This window comes from Kwoniella dejecticola, chromosome 2 (genome assembly GCF_000512565.2).
Source record: "Kwoniella dejecticola CBS 10117 chromosome 2, complete sequence".
NCBI classification, from domain to species: domain Eukaryota; kingdom Fungi; phylum Basidiomycota; class Tremellomycetes; order Tremellales; family Cryptococcaceae; genus Kwoniella; species Kwoniella dejecticola.
Genome location: NC_089302.1, coordinates 2,450,074 through 2,470,683, shown reverse-complemented (window position 1 = coordinate 2,470,683; position 20,610 = coordinate 2,450,074). Strand labels below are relative to the sequence as shown.

The following is a 20,610-nucleotide window of genomic DNA, read 5'->3' as shown; positions in this document are numbered from 1 at the left end:
TTTAGTCGTGATGACGGATGTGATGGACCAGAAGATCATAATACTCGCAGTAATGATGGAATTAGTTTGGACGGCACACAGAATCAAATGAACATCACTGCATTCAACCTTATTATGAGAGCCCACATGTTGATCGTCAAAGTCCGTACCACCATTATTTCTTTGATTTCGACTCAATGAACCCCGAACAATCAATAGCTATGAACAAGGTCAAACCTTCGTTCTTCTCATCCGGAGGGCTGAGTCTACTGATCGATGATCCAGACTGTGCAGATTCAAAACAATCAGCAACGTCGATAACACAGTGAGTGAATCGTCTTGTGGCTTGGAATAATTGACAGCTTACCTTGGTTGGTGTTACCAGTGGTACATTGGTAAGTCTGAGGACCGCTGGCACCTTCATCGAGGCACTGAACCCCGTTCGTGATCGCGATTCTGTTGTCGTTGGTTAGGTACCAACTGGTCATGTTCGCTGTATCAGCGTTCATCCCATGCAAGCTGTAATCTCGTAAGATCGATGGCAACTTACGTTTGAGCAAAAGTGCCAGGGGCGGAAGTCTTGAGCTGCATATTCCCGGTCGAATCAGCAACAGTAGGATTGCAAGTGAAGACAAGTGTTGAGGTGGAAACTTACCTGAACGATTTCATTATTGGCGTTTCCAGTAACAGCGGAAAGGGCGTAAGTAGATCCGTGAAGGATGACACTTCCGCTCCCGGGGTTGATATCCCATCGTGCAGCTCCGGCACAGTCGACAGTGGTGACTTGAGTATCATCAGTCCATCTGGTACCGAAGGGAGAAAGACACTTGTTATCTCTAGCAGCACGAATCTTGACGGTGGAGTATCGTTTCTCCATAGGAGCGGCCGATGAGATGCCGAGGAGAGAGATGAGGGCGACGAAGAGGGTAGTGGCGTACATGATTATTGAGCTGACTGAAGTGGAATGGGTTTAAAGTCGATAAGACAGAAAGAGTATGTTGAGAAAGTTGTCTTGTTGTGTCAAACTTTCGAGAGTTCTTGAAAAGCTTGGCTCCTTTATATATCTTTTGACCAGCTGCTCTTAAGATCCAGTCGATGTACAGTGAAAGCGCGTGGTCTCTCTTATTTTCTCCTACGCCGTTCCAGCTGTCTGAATGGCTGAGAAACGAGGGAAGGTAACGAGCGCTACGAAGACGATGCTACAGCCGAGACTAGATTCTCTCGGCAGAATCCCGCATCCGCTTTCACCCTCTTCAAAGCTCAATCCGGCTCGACCGGATCATGTCGACACAGCTTTTCGTCCTCATTCTAGTTGCCTCGTGACATGATCGGATCGGAGAATCACCGACACGACCAAGGCGTAAGTCTGCGGATCATCTAGACGCAGGCTTGTGTACTATGATTCGATCCCCGCTCAGGTCTTTCAATCGATGAGACGAAGAAGCGCACATTGCGCGTCCAATAAATCGCGAAAGAAGAGAATCTCGGTATCTCCGTGCGGAATGCACCGAGGCACGAAAAGGACACGATAAGAAGCTAAATCTAAGATTAGATTAGGTACAGAGGCAGTGAATCAGGTGTGTGCGTGTGTATGTGCACGGTACTTCACCATCGTATGATGCATGCACAAATCTCCGATCTTGCGATCAAACACGCCGTTTGCGGACCTCCAGAAACGTCGTGCAACTCATCCGCAGTCTGCCTCCGATCAGATCCGTTATTCAAAGACTAAGGATTGATCTGGACTTGATGTGATGGAAACATCTGTATCGCCTCCTGGCCCTGACTAGTGATGCACCTTCTTGAAGACTCGGTGATGCATGGGGATACATCATCGACCATCCTTAACAGCCCGCATGCTTCCTTCGCCTAAGTTGATCTCACATCATTCGAAAATGATGAGTCACACGCTAGCATCTTGAATCGGGACAGCCGAGATGCGGAAGCGTACAATGTAGCCAGTCATGTGAGGACATCGAGGCTATGCGGATCATTCGGAAAGCGTCAACGGATGCGGAGAAGCGGACGAAGTCGAAGTCCCCTCTTTCCGGACTTATCGGTCGTCATTCACCATTTCATGGTTGAGTTCTTGGACCGTGAATAAAGTTGAGGGGTATAAAAGCATATAAGAGGTCCATCGGACCACTAGAAGAGAGGTCTCATCCCAATTCAGGCCAACTCCTCTTTTGCCTAAGACTCCGGATATCTGAATCGCCCAATCTCACCCACGACCAAGCTTCGTATTCAAGTCAACATGTTGTTCTCCACTCTAGCTACTATCGCTATCTCCGCTCTCGGCTTCGCGTCAGCTTCTCCTATCCAGAAACGATACTCGGCAGCCAAGATCCAGTCTGCCAGAGACGATCTCTGTCTCGCCCCCTTCAGCGCCTGGCAGAACGGTACCACTGTAGGAACTACCGGTTGTGATAACGCTGCTACTTGGGATATCAACCCGGGAAGCGGATCTATCATTCTTCACGGTACCACTTGGGCTCTCCAGGCTCAAGGTGGAGGAAACACCAACAATGCTGCGGTGGTTGTGAGTAGACCTCTTCTTCGTGCGTGTGTGGTCATCGTGCGCGGAAGCTAAATGTGAGGAGCTATAGTTGTGGAAGTCTCAACCCGGTTTATTCGCTCAGACGTGAGTAGTCGATGAGGGTGAAATGCTAGAATTTGGGTAGGAGAGCTAATTAGGGGGTGATACTAGCTGGTACCTTACGGGCGATAACAGAATCGCGATTACCAACGGCGTGCAATGCTTAGATGAGGGGACAAATGGTCCCCAGACTTACCAATGTACTACCGGTAATACCAACCAGAGTGAGTAAACAAAACAGCTGTCGAGAAATATCTTGGCATGGACTGTCGGTGGGCTAATTTAGCGGTCTATCTCCTAGTCTGGACTATCATCCCTGCTTCGGGCACTCCCCCTCCCAATCACACTGTAGGCAGAGTCGCTGAAAGAGCTCCTGAACCTACTGCTGCTTAAGGTATACAACGCTGAGCAACAAGTATGTCAGCAACGATATCGATCACTACATACTCGGATAAAGGACATTCTGTATATAGATCATCGTCTGGCAACACGTGAAAGAACGGTACTATAATCATGGGAATGTGAGGGGTTTCGAATGCATGTTAATGCCTGTTAACGTTTTCTACTTGTGATCTCCGTCGCGTGTCATCAGCATCATCAGTGAAAGCATAGACCGTCTGGAACAAGCTTGATCGACATGAACTAGTATTCACACGGACGCAAAGGACATATCAATGATCGGCCTTTATAGATTAGAGAAGCCGTCCTCATGATGACGTCTCCTCTCAAACAGCCAGGCGTGTAGCTGATCTGAGGATAAAGGATACTTCACAAGCGAGAGAAGCCCTGGGCAAAATCGCTGTGTGTTACAGAGGATCCTTCGTTTCCTATTCGGCTCCCAGCTCGCTCAGAGCAACGAAGCCACTTGACTGGTAACATCTGCATTCAAGTCTTCGCTTTTTGCATAAAACATCGAGGCAAAGAATCTGTTCTGCGTGCATCAAAGTGTCCAGCTCAGATCTTGATGATCATCAGATCTGCTGACAGAAAGTCGCGATGATGATTATGCATAGCCTTCCATCAAGATTTTTGATTGATTTGATTCTCTGTTGAGAATGATAACCAGATGGCCAAGAACCTTATATATACATGAATATGTTTCCAGGCAATATCTTGTCTGTCCCTTCTCGTCTCCACCAAAGCCTGCTATTTTTTCCTGACATAGCTTTCATTCGTGTCCCAACATGCTTTCCATCATCTACACCTTACTCCTATCTCTTGCACTCGTGACCTCCTCCCCTACTCCGGAACTCCATCAATATGACAAACGATACAATGGCGTAAAGATCCAAGCGTTCCGAAACAGTCTCTGCCTCTCCCCCATCGGTAATACCCTCGCGAACGGAGTCGTCGTTGGTGCCGTTGAATGTTATGCTGCCAGAACATGGAATATCAATCCTGGAAGCGGCAGTATCATTTTAGCTGGGACCAACTTCGCCTTGGATGCTGGAACTGGAACCCAAAATGGTGAAGGAGTCAAGGTGAGTCTCATGCTGATTCAGCTATCCCCACCGCCCATTCAATGCAAGTGGGCTGCTGTTCGAATGATGCGGATGGGATGATAGTGTTTTTACCGCTGACAACGACGAAAACGTACTGCAGATTTGGCAAAGCTACTCAGGCTTACGACAACAAACGTGAATCACTTTTCTCTTTCTCGTCGTCCCATCTTTTTCTGCCGCAGGGTCTGGCTGATCCCTCGGTGGACGCACTTAGCTGGTACCTCACTAATGATCGACGAATTGCGATCACCGGTGGCAATCAGTGTCTTGATCAGTACAATGATGATTCTGGCACCCACATCTGGCAATGCGGTGCAGGCAACATCAATCAAAGTGAGTCTTTAGATTACCAAACCACCTTCTATTCCCAGACCATCATTCGTAAAGACAATCGCTGACGGTGGGGATGTCGATCTAGTCTGGACGATGGTGGATTCAAGTGGTGCGAACCCTCCTGTTCCTGGTCAACCGACGATCTTGAATCCCCCGATCGGTCAAGTTGTCCTCGATCCACCCAATCATGGATCCCGAATCCACCGTGAGTCGCATTTCGAGACCTCTTCAGCAGAGTGCATGATGCTGAGAAGGAATACTCACTGTACTGTATCGCAGCATACCAAAGGCCAGATCTCGCTGTTACTGTAACGGGCGGTGTAGCTGCTTTCGACAGATACGTTGACATGTCAGTCCATACCTCCCTACGTCAGCTACAATCTACTGCCTGACTTCACCAACACGGGTACAGCTGGCGGATGACAGCTAAAATACATTTAATTCTCCCGGTGCGTATGATCAGCCAGATGACGGTTATGCTTTACTGCAACTCTGGTTCGTTCCAATGGCGGGAACGACTCAATCCGCTCTTTTGCTCTACACCGCCAACAACAATTACTGCTTACACGTCGGAACGCCTGCGAATGGCAATAGAGTGAGACTTCACGATTGTGATACTGTTGAGAATACCCGATGGGATTGGGATGGTGCACACCTCAAGGTCTCCGGCACTAGTGAGTTGCAATTTGGAGTTGAAAGCTGTTAAAAAGGAGGCGGTCAAGTTCAAGAGAGGTCGAGCTGAGAAGAATTCAATAGATTACTGCCTTGACGTTCGAGCGGAATCTTCACCAACTCATTCGACTCCTTGTGACGTACAGAAGACACTCCAGATTTGGGACTGTTCTGCCGGAAATCATAATCAGGAATTCTTCATCATCAACAGGAAAGCTGGTCCGAACTAGGACCGGTTCTCCCAGTGTTCCAGGATAATGGGATTCTCCTGAGTCCTCTACATCGTAATGGACAGACTGCATATCGATGATTGTAAATCGCACTACTTTATTAATCTGTTTGTGTGTACGGACCTTTTTTTGTGAATTCCATTGATCTGAAGGTTCTAGTGCGTATGTATCAGCCGAGTAGTGTTTCGATCTATCTTATCCATGTGTGTTTTATGCGTGTTTGAAGTTCTTAAGAGGTTTGTGATGAGCTTATTGAATCACAACGACAATGATGGCATGATTGTATGTAGAAGCATAACAATCCCTCCTTTAAGCATACTCGCTTTGGGCCAAGTGACCTATGACACAGCCACAAGGTACCATCAGCTGCCAAGCATAAGAAATCTTTTTCGACTTGTCGTACCTCGTTGTCGTCGTACCTGAGTCGTGTAACTCCATCACGTCCTTGGAGTGATTATTTGCCTGCTCACAACGAAATATCATATACTGCATCTATCCTCTATCCCAGATATTCGTATCGTAATTGTTACATCTCAGCTGGCGGACAATTGAAAGATGGCGGGGTTGATAGTCGTAGCAGCGCTTGCCCTGTCAATGGCTCTCGCCACTCCAATTTCTAGCGATCTGGACAAACGTTACACAGCTATCAGGATCAAATCATTTCGCAATGGCGAATGCTTACACCCGACTGGCCAGAAATCGACTTGGACAGCTGGAACGAGAGTCGGGACTGCGCCGTGTGAAAGAGCTGCTCTGTGGAATGCTGATCCAGGCAGTGGAAGCGTGATTCTTTACGACACTGGCTGGGCGCTTGATGCTGGAACAGGCCTAGAAGATGGGGAGCATGTAATGGTGAGTGACCTTACCATCCGTCAGTGTACTGCAGTAAACAATGATAATAGTTTGATCATGGCGAGCTGATGCGATTGGTCGTATTGTTGTTGGATTTGATCAATGAAGCTGCAGCAAAGTAGACCTGGGTCATTCCAGCAGACGTCAGCCTTTCCTCTGCCTTTCAACACACGATGGCCTGGTGATCTGATTTCTGCTGACTGTATGAGAGCCTCTAGCTGGTTCTGGATTGATGATAATCGCCTCGCGATCACGGGAGGAACACAATGCCTTGATCAAGGAACTGACCAAGAAGGTACCCAGATCTTGCAATGCTTTACAGACAATACCAATCAAAGTGCGTGGACCTCCTTTGCACCCCCAGAAAGTTCAGGTGATTCAGAACTTCAGGGGCGCTGAACTCTGGGAGTCTATTATAGTCTGGACCTTGTTGACCACCACACCTGAGAACCCCGAATTCGATCCACCATTTGGAACGGTATACGAAGATCCACCAAGCGGAGGAAAGAGATTGCATCGTAGGCATACAACTGTCGGATAGGAAGGAATCAAAGCTGAAAAGGATAATCTTGCCGCGCCAGCTTACCAAAGACCTGATCTCGCCTTGACTCTAGACGGAGGATATCGAATGGAAGGCCGAAGTGCTGTTATGTCTGTCATTGATGTATCAAGCTGTCGATTTGCTTCTGAATCATTGTTGACGTTAAGCCGGTCTGATTATAGTGCCTACTCCCAGCCCAATGAGGGACCGCATGCTGCCGCCCAGCTACTCAATCTCACCATCGGCACCAATCAAATGATCTCGTCCGCTTTCGACCCAACAGCTTGCTTAGATGCTGAATATAGACCACGAAATGGAGCTGTAGCGAGATTCACCGGATGTGGTGGTGCTGCGTCTTGGGATTGGGATGGAAGAAAATTGAGAATGTCGAGCTACAGTGAGTGAAAGTGACTGGACTTGACGGTCCTGTCAATCTGGTGTCCGTTTGTCTAATTCTGGATTCTGGATCGACGATATGGTGTTCGTGTAGATCTGTGCCTCGATGTACGAGCGGAATCTACGCGATTCAACAAGATCCTGAAGACGCTGCAAGTCTGGGAATGTTTCGAAGGAAACACCAATCAGGAATTCTTCACCTTGGGTTGAAACGACATATCTTTTGCTCATTAAGGTCTTTTATCGTTGGTTGAGTCACTCTTCGAGCTCCTTCCTATGATTCTCAATCGGGAGATCGTGTTGTACATAATATATTATGCAGATGTGACGATGAGCGATGATATCTTCATGCGCTTTCGAGATTAGGCGGAGATCTGCCTGAATGGCACGTGAGACGTGCCGTTCCTGGTCCTGAGTCATCACAAGAGCGATCTGCCGATTTTTACGGACGGCCATCATTGATCGCTAAGAGGATGTAATTTTCGGCTGCGGGAGTTTTAACATGGATTGGGACGGAAGCAGATAAGCTATTATTTATTCGAGATATGGCGTGATGAGTGTCAGCTTTACTATCACAAAACAGCTTCACGACCTTGTATATAAGGATAGACGCTTGATGAAAATAGATCTGTACAGCCAGTCCTGTTAACAGAGCTGACCTAGGGTCCTTATTGAGACCATTGCTTGTCTGACCGAGTTGCGAAGGGGTCTATAAGATGGCCGAGGAGATACAGGTTGAACGACTTCATCGTGACGTCGAATCGCAACGCGATATCGATGGGGATGCAGATGTGGAGCTGGATCAGAAGGTCAAAGATATTCCTCCCGGGGATTATGTGACAGAGAATGAAAATAGGGATCTGAAGAGAGGTTTGGCGCAGAGACATATATCGATGATTGCTTTGGCTGGTTTGTCCTGTCCAATTCCGTATCTAGTCAACCTCAGCGAGTGAGCGAGGAGAGATAGCTGACTCTAGTCTGGTGAATAGGATCTATCGGTACTGGACTGTTTTTGTCATTGGGAAGCAGTATCCAGACGGGTGGACCGCTTGGTGCCTTATTGGGATATGGTTTCATCGGGCTCATTGTTTGTGCGGTGCAATTCGCCCTGGGAGAAGTGACGGCGCTTTTGCCGGTCAGTGGATCTTTCGTTCGACATGCTGAATTCTTCGTGGATCCCGCATTGGGCTTTGCCCTGGGATGGAATATCGTTTATGGGAATTGGTTATCTGTGAGTGGGCAAGTGACGTTGTCATTACTGTAGATCTCTCTGTCATGGATTGATCTAAATGGATGTCATCTGTTTTCATCTACTGATACTGTTTGTGCACTTACTAGATCCCCTCCGAGATCTCGGCAATCTGCGTCCTATTTCAATACTGGACAGACCTCAACCCCTCAGTCTTCATCGTTATCTTCATCGCTCTCACAGCTACGGTCGGTCTGATCAATATCAGATGGTACGGAGAGACCGAGTTCGCCTTCGCCATCATCAAGATCCTCCTGATAGTCGGCCTAATCCTCCTTGGCCTAATCATCGACTTGGGAGGAGTCTCTGGTGTACCTCGAATCGGATTCAGATATTGGAAGACCCCCGGACCGTTCGTCGAATACATCGCTACTGGTAGTCTGGGCAAATTCTTGGGTTTCTGGTCGGTGATGATCAATGCGGTATTCAGTTTTGCCGGCGTAGAAAGCGTAGCTATGGCAGCTGCTGAGACGCTGAACCCCCGCCGATCTATCCCTCGAGCCGTCAAGAGGGTCTTTGCCAGAGTCACCCTCTTTTACGTACTGGCGGTCCTCATTGTTGGGATGTTGGTGGCGAGTGATGATGAAAGATTGGGAGATGATAGTGGGACAGCGGCGACTTCACCTTTTGTACTTGCCGCTAGTGCAGCGGGTATCAAGGCGATCCCATCGATTGTCAATGCGGTAGTCATCACTTCGGCTCTCAGCTCTTCAAACCAAGCTCTCCTTGCTGGAACCAGAGTACTTTATGGACTAGGCCTTAAAGGCCAAGCACCGAAAGTCGTCCTTCGAACGAATCGATGGGGGACACCATATGTCTGTGTAGGCATCTACATCTTATTCTCCTTCTTGGCGTTTATGTCTCTATCAGAATCGGCTTTGACGGTGTTCTACTGGCTATTGGATCTGGTGGGCTGTGGCGTGCTCATATCGTGGACCGCGGTACTGGTCAATCACCTTCGGCTGGTAGCGGCACTGCGCAAACAAGGAATACCAAGATCGAAGTTGCCATGGTACAACTGGTGGACTCGTGAGTTATCGTCTCAGTGGATGGGTGAAGAGAAAGTCCACGCTGACCCGCCCCCGACAGCTTATGCATCAGCTACTGCGTTGTTCATGTGCTTGCTTATCCTCATCACGAATGGCTGGGCAGTCTTTACGAAAGGCGGATGGTCAGCAGCGGGTTTTGTAACCTCCTACCTGTGAGTATGATCTTGCTGTGGAGATTGTTTGAGCTGATGCCATGTCTTGTGATAGCGATATACCTCTCGTCCTGGCAGCATACCTCATCTGGAAATACTACAAAAAGACTAAAGTGGTCTCTTTATCTGAGATTCCGATAGAAGAGATCTTGCACTATATCGCAGAAAATCCAGAGGAACCAGAAATTCGACAGAAGACGTGGGTCAGATTTGTTTCATGGTTGTGGGATTAATACCTATCAGTCACTTGAGCCGGATGTGGACGGACCAGCACGATTGCCTCTACTTGTGTATCAGAAGTTCGAGAATTACGTAGCGTACAGAACTACGGATGCCAATGCTCTCGTTACGATGTATCCGCCATGGGTTTTGTGAAGATGGATGCCCATGGATACTTTGTGAATCGCGCCCTACTATTTCTGATTGAAGGATGAGGCATGAAGACGTCATTACCATCAAATCGAAGCATGATGAGCACGGACTTCACGACCATCAAATCGCGCAACGTGCATATTATCCATCCATCACTGGGGGTCATAGAATTGACCTAATTCTTTTCCGATCCTTATTCCTCATTTCCTTTTCTGCTTCTTCTTCTTCTTCTTCTTCTTTTTCCCCCGCAGGCGGTATCTATGAGACCTCAGTACAGTAAGCTCCGTAGTCCTCATTGACAAAGCATCTATAGCAAGCTGACTCAGTATACTCAAAGGACGATATTGACATCCCAGACACCCACCTCAAGCTTTACACTCAGCATGCCGTCAGCTCAAAACATCCCCTTCAATGACCTCTCCATCGGCTCTCCCATATCCTTGCCAACCTTGCACGACTACATCACCCGCTTGTCCAAAGATCTGACTCCCGAGTCATTCGCCATAATGGGACCGGTCCATCACCTGGTCTTAACGCAATTGCAAATCATGGTACCACGAAAGATCGTTCGACTCTCTCGTGAGATCAGTGAATCGACTCTTTCAATCATGTTCCGACACATGGTCTTCGATATCGCTGGACATCCGTTCAGCATACCCGGACGATCCAACTCCAAGTATCTCCTTCGTAATATGAACAAGATTCAGTCCCTTCACATCAAAGAATGGACGGCCGTGCGGATAATCCTCAACTACGGTCTTCCTTCCATCTCATCAGCTCAATCGCGGGCGGTCGAAGGACAGTTCAGCAACGTTCACGTCAGCTCACATCCCTCTGAACTCCTGACCACTCTCAAACATCTTCACCTCGATCACGAAACCGCTCGTACCCTCCATCGGGGCTATCTGAATGATGGTACCAAGAATTTCTTCCGATATTTACGACCCACACAATCGGTCACGATCGATGTCACTGGTGAGTATGTCACGAGTATAGACCGATTTCCCGATTTATTGAGCGGCAGCAAAGAACCACCTACGCAGATCAGTGAAGATACCATCGATCCGGACCAAAATCACCCTTTGAGGATCATCAGATGCCCAGTCAGCTCAGACAAAAGGACCTGGATCCCAAAGCTCGCCCATCCGTGTATCATTGTGTTCGCCCCGACAGAGAAAGACCCGGTCCAGACGATGAGCCCAGGAGTACTCATCGACATCCTGTGGTCCAATGTGTACTATCACAAGGCTCAAAGCCCTGCTATCAACATTCTTGAGAACGTGAAGGTTGGCGTGCCTCACTTGAAGACGATGCTTCGTGATCTGCGATCCATCAAGGCTTCCGGGGGTCTCCCTAACAGAGTCGAGGCATGGTGCGATACCTTAGATCTCAAGAGTCTCTTCGTCGAGATCAGCCAATATGAGTGTACAATCGGTGTCTTTAATCTCCGTCGCCTCGACAACATCACTATGATACCAATTTCTCCGAGAGACTGTAGCTTGGTCATGTTGCTAAGAAATGTCTCCCAGATGCATACCCGTCTCGAAGCTGGCGTTGTAGAGGAGTAGTGACTGCGCTGCTGACTTCTGTATATATAAGGCTGCCAAATTTCGATGCAATTGAGACCGAAGCAGTCTGCCAACACAACCAACAACATGTCTCCAACTGTATCCACTCCTTCATACATCCCTCGAACTCCTAGCAAGCGTGCTATGGCAGTCTCGCTTGCTGTCCATTCCATGATGACCCCTACTGAAATTGCTCGCCAACTCAATTGGCCTAGAACAACCGTCAACTACACTCTCCAACGCTGGAGACAGCATCAGACCTGCTATTCAATCCCTCAACGTGGTCGACCTCCTGTTTCTGATTGAATCAAAAGACGAGTCATCAACCACATGATCCGATTCCGCCATGACTCTTGGAAGCTGATTGCCAACATCCACAGCCTCTCTCAATATCGAGTTCGTGCCATTGCCAAGGAGAAAGGGTTTGTCAGAAGAGTTATGCGAAAGGTCCCCTTCCTCAACACCAAGCATGTCGACAAGCGTCTCCAATGGGCTGCCGAGGTTGAAGGGGAAGACTGGAGGACTAAGATCTTCACAGACGAGGCAAGCGTTTGCATTGGGTTCACTACAAAGCAGTACATCACAAGACGGGCAGGCGAAGCATTCCTCCCAGAGAATGTTCAGCTTAATTTTCGCTCTGGCCGACAGTCACTCATGGTTTGGGGTGCCATTGCCCACAACAAGAAATTCCCTCTCTTTCAAATTCCACCAGGCGGTATCAACGGCACAAAGTACTCGGACTGGGTCCTGCGAGATAGATTAGCTGTATATGTAGATGAACTTTCAGACAAGCTTGATGAAGAGGTGCAGGTGGTAGAAGACAACGCTCCCATCCACAATTCGAAGATTGCCAGTGCCACCCGCGAAGAGCTTGGAGTCATTCGTCTTTACCATCCTCCAGCATCGCCAGACCTCAATCCCATCGAGAACATTTGGGCTATCATGAAGAGGCAGGTGTCTAGAATGCTTCCTGGAGCCACAAATCTCGATCAGCTGTTTGAGCAATGTCAAGCAGCGTGGGACGAGATTCCAATTGAAACTATCAATGCTGTTATTGATAGCATGGACAGAAGACGAGATGCTGTCGTTGATGCCAATGGAAAACAAACTAAATATTGACAGTTCTCAATAGAGCACGATCGTAGCTTTCCGTAGATACCCTTTGAGCATATGCATGATACCCTTGTGGATAGTATCCTTGTGTCTCAATAGAATCAACGACGCAGTTCAAGTGCTGAAATTCCGAAGTGACGGAGATTAAAGACACCGATTGTACATGCGATCCTCCGGCAAAAGTAAAGGAGCTCGATGTAAGTCATGTATCCCAGGTGGCCACCGGTCGTTGCGTTGACGCAAAGGATCGCTTAACAATTTGATAATTTCATTGATAACGACGACGAGTCGGATTATAGCTTGTGGGAATGGCAGAATCACAGACATACATCATACAGCGACGATGGGTATTCCAGCGGTTATTGATGGACGGAAGAGCGGAGCTGAGCCGATGCGATGGTAGCCCGATTGCTCGGTCCAGGAGGTTGATGGAATATATACAATGATATTACACGCACATATATCCATGCATACCATACTCAAGTGTCACCCTACAGAAAAACACAATCGCGTGAACACGACGACTTTCGATTATTTTTTCGATTATTTCGGACAGTCCGCCGGCAAGAGCCATTTATTTGGTAATTTCGGTGGCGTGATAAATGCTAATCACGATTAAGCGAGATTTAGTGGTACTATAGTTTCGGTTGAGTGATCTACACCACTAAATTGGGTCTTCGAAGGCGTCATAATCTGCTCATTCGAGCGTCTGCAATGCATGAGGACAGAGGAAATCTTGCTCTCGTGAGGTGATCTCGCAATCTCGGGATGTGTAGATGCATACAGATGATGACGAGATCAGACGTACCTGAATTACCACAAATTGTGCAGTATCTTATGAGCTGTGGAATTTGACCGAGGTGACAAAGAGATATCGTGTGATTGGTGTCGCCCATCGCTCGAACGAGTGCAGTGAGGTCTCTTCTTTGCTGAGAATCCGGTCTACTGGTGTATCTGGACTTCTGGCGCAATATTGACCTGGTGAGTCCCACAATCGTCAGACGTATAAGGAGCTACAGTTGATCGACATCGACACCTTCTTCCTTCTTTACCCACAGATGAATAGCTATTAGCGGTCTCAATCTCAAGCTGCGACACGATGAATGCTCCCTACGACTCGACGACCTCGCAAGTTGCTCCGTCAATCTCTCAGACTTCCGGATCTCCTCCAGTTGTGACCCGGTCTCGGCCCCAGCCTCAGGATCGATATCACCCTTCATCGAATCCGAGCATCGCACGAAAGCCTGCCTGTCTAAGTACAAACAGACCACCTGGACCTGGACGACCAATAACCTTCGCCGACTTAACCGAACTCCAACCCCTCATTCTCTCATACCTCAAAGCCATCTCCCCAATCTCCTTACTACCTGTGTCTCGCTCATTGTACTCCGAACTACTCCCAAAGGTATACAGAAGCATCTCGCTGGATAAACATAATGCTAGTCTACTCTTTCACGGCTATTCGCCCTTGACATCTTCGAGGGGTCTTTGGCGGAACACCAATCATTCCAGGACACGGCTGAGGCAATTGAGGGATTTTCAACCTTTACCTGGAAGGCGTTCGAGATCATCACCACCCGATACAAATTCAACTTTCTCGATTGGTCAAGATCATGAAGGCGAAACAGGAACAAGAGGCAGAGGAGTTTGTCGGAAGACCGAAGCATTATCAATGACTCAAGAGATATCTCTGAAAGATGCTGAGAGTCTCAGTGTCATTTGTCAAGTGCATATGGAATTACTCAGCTATTCGCCGATCGCCACCAGAAGAAGTATAGGTATAGGTATAGGTGTAGGTGCGGGCAATGGGCGACTCTCGGAAGATGATGACGATCAATACGAAGATGGGACGAATCCGAATACATGGCCATTGAAAAATGTCAAGACCTTGAAAGTTGGTTGGGAACTTATCAAGTACTTGGCGGAAAGTCATGAGCCTCCGCCTGGGATGAAAGTACTGCCGATCTGCTGTATACCGTTTGAAAATGTGAATAAGTTGGACATCACGCTAGGTAGCCTAGGGAGGGTGAGAAAGAGGTTTTTGAGAAGGGCGATAAGTGAATTAGCGTCGGAGTTTACGTTGGTGCAGTTGGTCCTGAGGGTGGAAATCCCGGTGGAAGTGGGAGCAGGAATGAAGGCATTGAAAGACGGTCACGGCCCAAGCAACAATGCGGTGTTAATACAGCAGGCTCAAGAAGCTGGACCCACGATAGATAACAACGCCAAAAGCGACGGAGATAATGGAGAGATATATATACCGCCAATCGAACATCCTCCACCAGCTTCAGAGATACTCGTCGTTCTCCATCCGACTTCGGATTCTGCTAATCCTCGACCAGTGGGATGTTCCAAACGCGATGTGAGTGACATTGACGCGGATTCCCTGATACACCGATTGGCGAACAGCATACACACTTTCCTGGAAGATACAGGTCGGCGCAATTTTAGAATACCTAAAAGCGCAATCGCTACTCCCCATCACGAGGAGGTCGAGCGTTTAGTCCGCAACAAGATTGTGGCTGGTGATGGATTAGGTGTAGCGCGAAGTGTAGGAAGAAGGGCTTTTGTGAATACGACGTTTACGAGTTCGTCCGATGCGCAGGCGTAGTCAATGGGGTGTGATCTGAAAGTCCACGTTGATGTGTAGGAAATAGTAGTGAACCAAGGGGGAATCTACAAGTCAACTGGATAGATGGGTATGGTGGGATTTGTACACACACTGCGGTACTGTGTTAGACTCTCACTTGGATGGTTCATCAGGGAAAGACAAGATCCAAGTTTATCATTATAATGCATTTAAGACCGATATGAATAGCAACGAATAGATAGTATGAGGCCAATGATGAGAATTGAATTAGAGATGACGCCGCCACCGAGACATACGCGCAGATCACCCGTATGAGTACTGTATGACCAGCTCTTACTGCACTGGTAGCCCCGGATACTCAGGAAAAGTGCAGCGCATGATTTCTTCTTCTTCATCTTCCTTTATCTCAGGCGTCTAGATGCCTCCAACGCCCACATGAATCCCCCTGAAATCATGAGACACGAAATCAAGTATTTCTCCAGATCGCCATCTAAGCCATCCACCCATGACTACTCCACCCTTGCTGACCTCCTCCTCCTCCGCCGGGCCCACCGAAAGTGCCGAATCCAGTCTGCAAATCCGCACTATATCCTTGGCTTTGGCCCTGGTTCTGACCTTGTCCTTGGCCTTGGGTCTGGATCGGATTAGGTTGTGGAGGTTGATTATTGTTATTATTGCTGTTCTCTCCATTCTTGCTTTGGTTTGAAGTCTGTCCTTGACCTTGAGGTTGGTCGATCCCTTGTCCACTTTGATTTGCACCTGTACCTGCACCAGCACCGGCAGTCGCACCATCCCAACCAAATCCGAAAACTCGCGAGAGGAAATCGTCCGGAGCTTGAGGTAAAGCTGCCGATCCGACAGTTTGAGTCATACTTGTCGGATTACTTGCCTGGGGGAAATAATTCGATAACATCGATTGGACAGCCGGATCCAGATTCCCAGAAGCTGTTGTCCCGAAGTTCCTGAATCCTCCTTGACCCCCAACACCATTACCGTTACCTAGCTGATTCATCTCGAACGCCGAAGGGAAAGTACCGAATGTCCCGTTCCCCGTAGGATCGATCGGGAAAGTGAAGGGACTGTTCGGATTGATTCCCATGCCCATGCCCATTCCCATATTGTAATTATTGTAATTGTTATAACTATTTTGTTGTAAGGGGTCTTGATTCTGGTTGGATTGTTGACCTTGACCTTGACCTTGGCCTTGACCTAGCGCACTATTCGGAGGCTGTGTGTGAGGAGGCGGTTGGAGTGAGCTGTTACCGCTACCCGGAGTCGGTGTTGTAGCATTGGTGATGGTAGGTTGAACAGGGTTGAAAGGCATAGGATAAGCATCAAAGACCGGTCGTTCCGATTCTCTCTCCTTCTTCTCCTTATTTTGAGAGGTTCCGTCCGAATGTTGAGGTGATTGAGAGACATGCCGAGTGACATCGGGTGTACTCGAAGAGAAAGACGTGTTCGGTGAATCAGCTTCAAGTTGAGCTTGTCGGATCAGCTTCTTCACTGCTCGCTGAAGACCGCCAGACTCGTCATCGTCAAGCTCGTCGTGTTCTTTCCTTTTGCCGAGCGAGGATCCTGGTGTTTGCCTTCGATCCTCGACTTCAGCTGAATAGCATTGAAAGCGAAAGACGTAAGCGACGACATGTCTTGGTAGCGTGATTGGTGGTGAAAGAACGGAAGCTCAACTCACCCAGTAACAGATCCATCACTCTCACTGCCGCTCGTGCAGGGTGGGAAACATCCATTATACCTCTGTTGATGGCATTAGCTTTTGCATTGACAGCCATGAAAATCACATCATGTGCTCACCGCATCTGATCCAGAGCTCCTTTCACCTCCGAGATCTTGTCATCCGTATCTCTAGAGTACATCTGACGTCGTGGTGTCCGCTGCAACAAAGGGTCAGCTGTTGTGCAATAACGTACTACGATTTTGAGTGTAAGCGGGCTCACCAAAAGATCGATGATAACGACCAAGCCAGATACAGACACTGTGTTATCGTCAGAATCAGCTAATCTGACTGGGCCACATCCAGGTTCATGACATACCATAGAACAGAGGCAGCCTTGAGACGAAAATCAGGCAGATCATTAGCATATCTCCTCTCTGCGAGACCATCAGTTATTGCTGAAAGGAAGCCTACCACCACTTCTCCAAGAACGAGGCAGTACCATCTGCGTCCGACATCATTCTCAAGCTCGCCCTAGCCGCCCTTATACATTGCTCTTTCGAGTAAGCGAACCTGTAGACCTTTGAGATCAGCATCTCTGCCAATCGCGATTGATATAGGCTTAGATAGTACATCCACTGCAGGAAGACCCCGACTCACCGCTCATCTTCATATCCCCTCGAAAGCCACGGTCTATGCAACCTCATCATCCTACTATGGATCGCCAAATTCAACATGATCTTCTCGTAATACTGCACCAGCGCTTTCGGATCCTGATTGGGCGGTCCCTTGGTATTACTATCTGGCTGGAAGAACGTCGGTAATTCCATCATCGCCTTTCGCAATTCTCCATCAACGGAAAGGATGAACGAGTACGGCGGATGATGATTGTTGTTCGCTTGCCAGATTTGCCGTTGTGTAATTTCTGCAAACTTGAGACGAGCTAACTGGAAGGACATCCCGGTACGGACTGAGATGGGCTGCGGTTTGAACGGTCTCTCGTCTATGATATCTTCGTCCTCTATATTGGCAGGGAGGGCGGTCTTGATTTGATCAGGTTGGATAGAGCAGGAGAAATTGTAACTTGGGGCGAGTTGCCAATCTAGGAATACGAGGTTCCACCATATTCGACGGCCGACTTCTCGTTGGATTAGCGACTCCCATCGCCCTGTCCACATGGGTAAGGGCTTTCCGTCGACGGCTTGTTGTTCGGCTCCTAATCTAGATAAGCCTAAACCTTGGGCCATCTGCGGATACCACACAAGATCCGTAATCAGCCGTTTTAGGGACAACGGCACCTTTCACATACCTTGATTGCTGCACCGAGTAACGCCCAAGCTGCATCTGCTCTATCTCGATTATTCTGTGAAACATTGTTGCAAGTAAGCTTTTGTTGTCCGGGCAGATCCCATCGGGCCAGCTCACCATGAAGACACCAAGCAGGATGATACATTGCAGCGCTTCCATTGTATGACTGCCTACGAAATCAGCTGCCCAGAGTGCCTATAATTTGCCATTCAGCGTGTCAGCACGAAATCGCGACTTAGGTTCAGATGTGTGAGTTGCGTTGAAACTTACACTTCTAGCAGCGTTGAACCATGTGTCAGGTAAAGTATGAGCTTCCTCGACCGTGAAGTGCTTGTTGATCTCGGATTGATCCATAAATTGCAGACCAAGCTGTGGTACTATGACTCAGCAAACGGACATGATTGTGGCAGTGTGATGCAGGACTCACAGTACAAACGGTCAAATACAATCCCAAGAAGGGCAAGGCGATCTCGTGAGTTACCCTTTCAGGCGGCAGACACCATAGATCGTTGCATTGTCGCAAGAAGGTGGGTACGTGCATGCCTATGTTTCAATGTTACACAGAAGTCAGGTCCCATTCGCTTTGCTTTTCGATTCGAAAGATTATTCCTGCGCAGTCGTATGCAAGGTTGTAACTCACATCGATGTAACCAGTCGACTTTTTCCAAATACTATCCCACAGAACCAGTTATGAGCTAGACTTATCTTTCAATGTAGGAAATGTAGACAACGAGATTCAGCTGACTCACAGCTTTGACCAGTACTTCTCCTCTCTGTCTACTTGGCAAGAGCCTTGTAAGCGCAATAATCGCTACATCCGTCTTCCTATAGAATAAATCGAATATATCCGTCGGTCCAAGCAACTCCAACAACTGATCAATCTTCTGCGCTCGCTCTTCTAAACTCAATTTCGCTCCGCTGACTTCTCCATATCTCGCTGCATCCGGAGTCGCACTTGCACGGTGATCTCTTTCGTTGAAACTTGACATCCGCCTTCGCGGTGCGCCCGCAGCCATACTTTCTATCGGGGGCAAGTGCAGACTACTCAACATCGACGGACTAAGCGCTCCGTGCGGCCCAGAACCAAATGCCCCAGAAGGTATTTGTTGAGGAACGATCGACTTGGCTAGATGATAGTCGTTATTTGGAGCTGGTCGTGAAACACTTGATAATCTGGATCCGAAGTGAGGCATTGAGTGACTACCGTCTGCCCTTGAACGACCGAATGCTAAGTGTTCTAAAGTCAATGCTGCCCCTTCGGTATCGTCCACTGTCTCTTCTTCGGCTAAAGCTTGTTGGGGACCGCCAGTGGCTGGCACGGGCTTTGAGTTCGATCGTTTGGCAGAGACAGGAGGTAAGGAAGATCCGCCCTCGCCTTCACGTAAGATGTTGAGGAAATGGTCGAGATCGGATGGACGTAAAGCGCCGTTCTTCACTAAAGAAGCTTCTAGCGCGTCGAGTCGATGAGCGAGAGCAGCAAGTTCAGAGGTAGTAGCGAAGTTGTTTCTGCATAATATAGTTAGCTTGATCTACATCTCACTGGTGAGAAGTAGTGCAATAGCTCACGGTGATGCGACCACATTCTTCTCGGCCTAAACATGTAAAGAGTCAGCTTCAAGACAGCTTCTAAGGTTGATGTATCAATTTCACCATTCCCACTTCGTGACATCTAGCTTGGTCGTTCCGAAGTATGCAAGGTCCTGAAGGGACGAAGGCGTCAGCATGCAGTTCACGAAGGCAGCCATACATGAGAACAGAGAGAGGATGTATTTCGGGATCCGAATCGTTCACTCACCACAAGGGAATCTGCAAGGTTGCGATAACATCAGTACACGTCAAGCGGTACAAGCAGGACCATGCAAGATTTGCAGGAACACAGCTCACTTCTTATCGCATTTGATCTTACGTCTCCTACATTCCGAGCAACTCTGTACAACCCTGCGCCTGGTCGCATGGGGTTTACGTTCCTTCTTTGCACTTCCACTACCTTTGTCCCCAGCAGGCGATGGGGCAGGGATATCATCTAGCTCATCCTCATCTTCAGACAGGTTGGTCGGTATACTATCCGCTTGTTCTGCAGACCCTGATGCTGGCCCTTGAGATGGCGATTGGTTCTCGTCCTTGAAGTGAAGTAGTTGGGGAAAGGGCGGTAGGTGAGTTACGGATCGAGGGAGGGGCGGATACATCGATGGAGGTGGTCTTGAAGAAGGCATCTTGCCCCAGATCGAAGGGTCTGGCTAGCGCAAGGGACAAGGACTAGAGCACAGCGCTCAATGCCCACGTAAGCGGGTGAGGGGGAGGTAGTGAGGAGCGAGTGGATATGCACAGATGTGTGTTGGATGATTCAGATGGCGGATGATAGATACAAATATGATACGAATCGAATTAGGTTTTGAAGAGAGAGAGAGAGCAAACATGTGCTTTGATTTGTGTCATACTCGT

At 48.3% G+C, this 20,610-nt stretch overlaps 8 protein-coding genes across 8 annotated transcripts; 6 read left to right on the top strand and 2 right to left on the bottom strand.

The window, feature by feature from the left end:
• Positions 1 to 245: 245 nt before the first annotated feature.
• I303_102344 (uncharacterized protein) lies at positions 246 to 919 on the bottom strand (the record flags this gene model as incomplete). The annotated part of the gene is made up of 4 exons (XM_018404874.1): positions 246 to 265; positions 347 to 459; positions 530 to 564; positions 635 to 919. 4 exons carry the CDS (start codon positions 917 to 919, stop codon positions 246 to 248), a joined length of 453 nt encoding a protein of 150 aa, XP_018265155.1.
• Positions 920 to 2,233: 1,314 nt separating this feature from the next.
• Positions 2,234 to 2,968, top strand: I303_102343 (uncharacterized protein; the record flags this gene model as incomplete). The annotated part of the gene is made up of 4 exons (XM_018404875.1): positions 2,234 to 2,518; positions 2,586 to 2,620; positions 2,687 to 2,799; positions 2,877 to 2,968. The coding sequence occupies 4 exons, from the start codon at positions 2,234 to 2,236 to the stop codon at positions 2,966 to 2,968; spliced, it is 525 nt and encodes a 174-aa protein (XP_018265156.1).
• Positions 2,969 to 3,759: 791 nt separating this feature from the next.
• Positions 3,760 to 5,312, top strand: I303_102342 (uncharacterized protein; the record flags this gene model as incomplete). Its single annotated transcript, XM_018404876.1, has 7 exons — positions 3,760 to 4,056; positions 4,178 to 4,212; positions 4,292 to 4,410; positions 4,496 to 4,615; positions 4,690 to 4,779; positions 4,878 to 5,084; positions 5,167 to 5,312. The coding sequence occupies 7 exons, from the start codon at positions 3,760 to 3,762 to the stop codon at positions 5,310 to 5,312; spliced, it is 1,014 nt and encodes a 337-aa protein (XP_018265157.1).
• A 555-nt stretch (positions 5,313 to 5,867) lies between these two features.
• I303_102341 (uncharacterized protein) lies at positions 5,868 to 7,311 on the top strand (the record flags this gene model as incomplete). The annotated part of the gene is made up of 7 exons (XM_018404877.1): positions 5,868 to 6,164; positions 6,273 to 6,307; positions 6,383 to 6,501; positions 6,584 to 6,682; positions 6,746 to 6,815; positions 6,888 to 7,102; positions 7,196 to 7,311. 7 exons carry the CDS (start codon positions 5,868 to 5,870, stop codon positions 7,309 to 7,311), a joined length of 951 nt encoding a protein of 316 aa, XP_018265158.1.
• A 506-nt stretch (positions 7,312 to 7,817) lies between these two features.
• I303_102340 (uncharacterized protein) lies at positions 7,818 to 9,784 on the top strand (the record flags this gene model as incomplete). The annotated part of the gene is made up of 5 exons (XM_018404878.1): positions 7,818 to 8,010; positions 8,091 to 8,332; positions 8,440 to 9,379; positions 9,440 to 9,551; positions 9,607 to 9,784. The coding sequence occupies 5 exons, from the start codon at positions 7,818 to 7,820 to the stop codon at positions 9,782 to 9,784; spliced, it is 1,665 nt and encodes a 554-aa protein (XP_018265159.1).
• A 522-nt stretch (positions 9,785 to 10,306) lies between these two features.
• Positions 10,307 to 11,491, top strand: I303_102339 (uncharacterized protein; the record flags this gene model as incomplete). The annotated part of the gene is made up of 1 exon (XM_018404879.1): positions 10,307 to 11,491. One exon carries the CDS (start codon positions 10,307 to 10,309, stop codon positions 11,489 to 11,491), a length of 1,185 nt encoding a protein of 394 aa, XP_018265160.1.
• Positions 11,492 to 13,703: 2,212 nt separating this feature from the next.
• Positions 13,704 to 15,212, top strand: I303_102338 (uncharacterized protein; the record flags this gene model as incomplete). The annotated part of the gene is made up of 1 exon (XM_018404880.1): positions 13,704 to 15,212. One exon carries the CDS (start codon positions 13,704 to 13,706, stop codon positions 15,210 to 15,212), a length of 1,509 nt encoding a protein of 502 aa, XP_018265161.1.
• A 469-nt stretch (positions 15,213 to 15,681) lies between these two features.
• Positions 15,682 to 20,381, bottom strand: I303_102337 (uncharacterized protein; the record flags this gene model as incomplete). Its single annotated transcript, XM_065968523.1, has 18 exons — positions 15,682 to 15,911; positions 15,981 to 16,796; positions 16,882 to 16,943; positions 17,001 to 17,080; positions 17,144 to 17,181; positions 17,240 to 17,256; positions 17,335 to 17,433; positions 17,521 to 18,107; positions 18,170 to 18,223; positions 18,286 to 18,363; positions 18,439 to 18,537; positions 18,596 to 18,711; positions 18,809 to 18,839; positions 18,918 to 19,674; positions 19,735 to 19,760; positions 19,819 to 19,868; positions 19,964 to 19,974; positions 20,053 to 20,381. The coding sequence occupies 18 exons, from the start codon at positions 20,379 to 20,381 to the stop codon at positions 15,682 to 15,684; spliced, it is 3,480 nt and encodes a 1,159-aa protein (XP_065824595.1).
• Between the last annotated feature and the right edge of the window lie 229 nt (positions 20,382 to 20,610).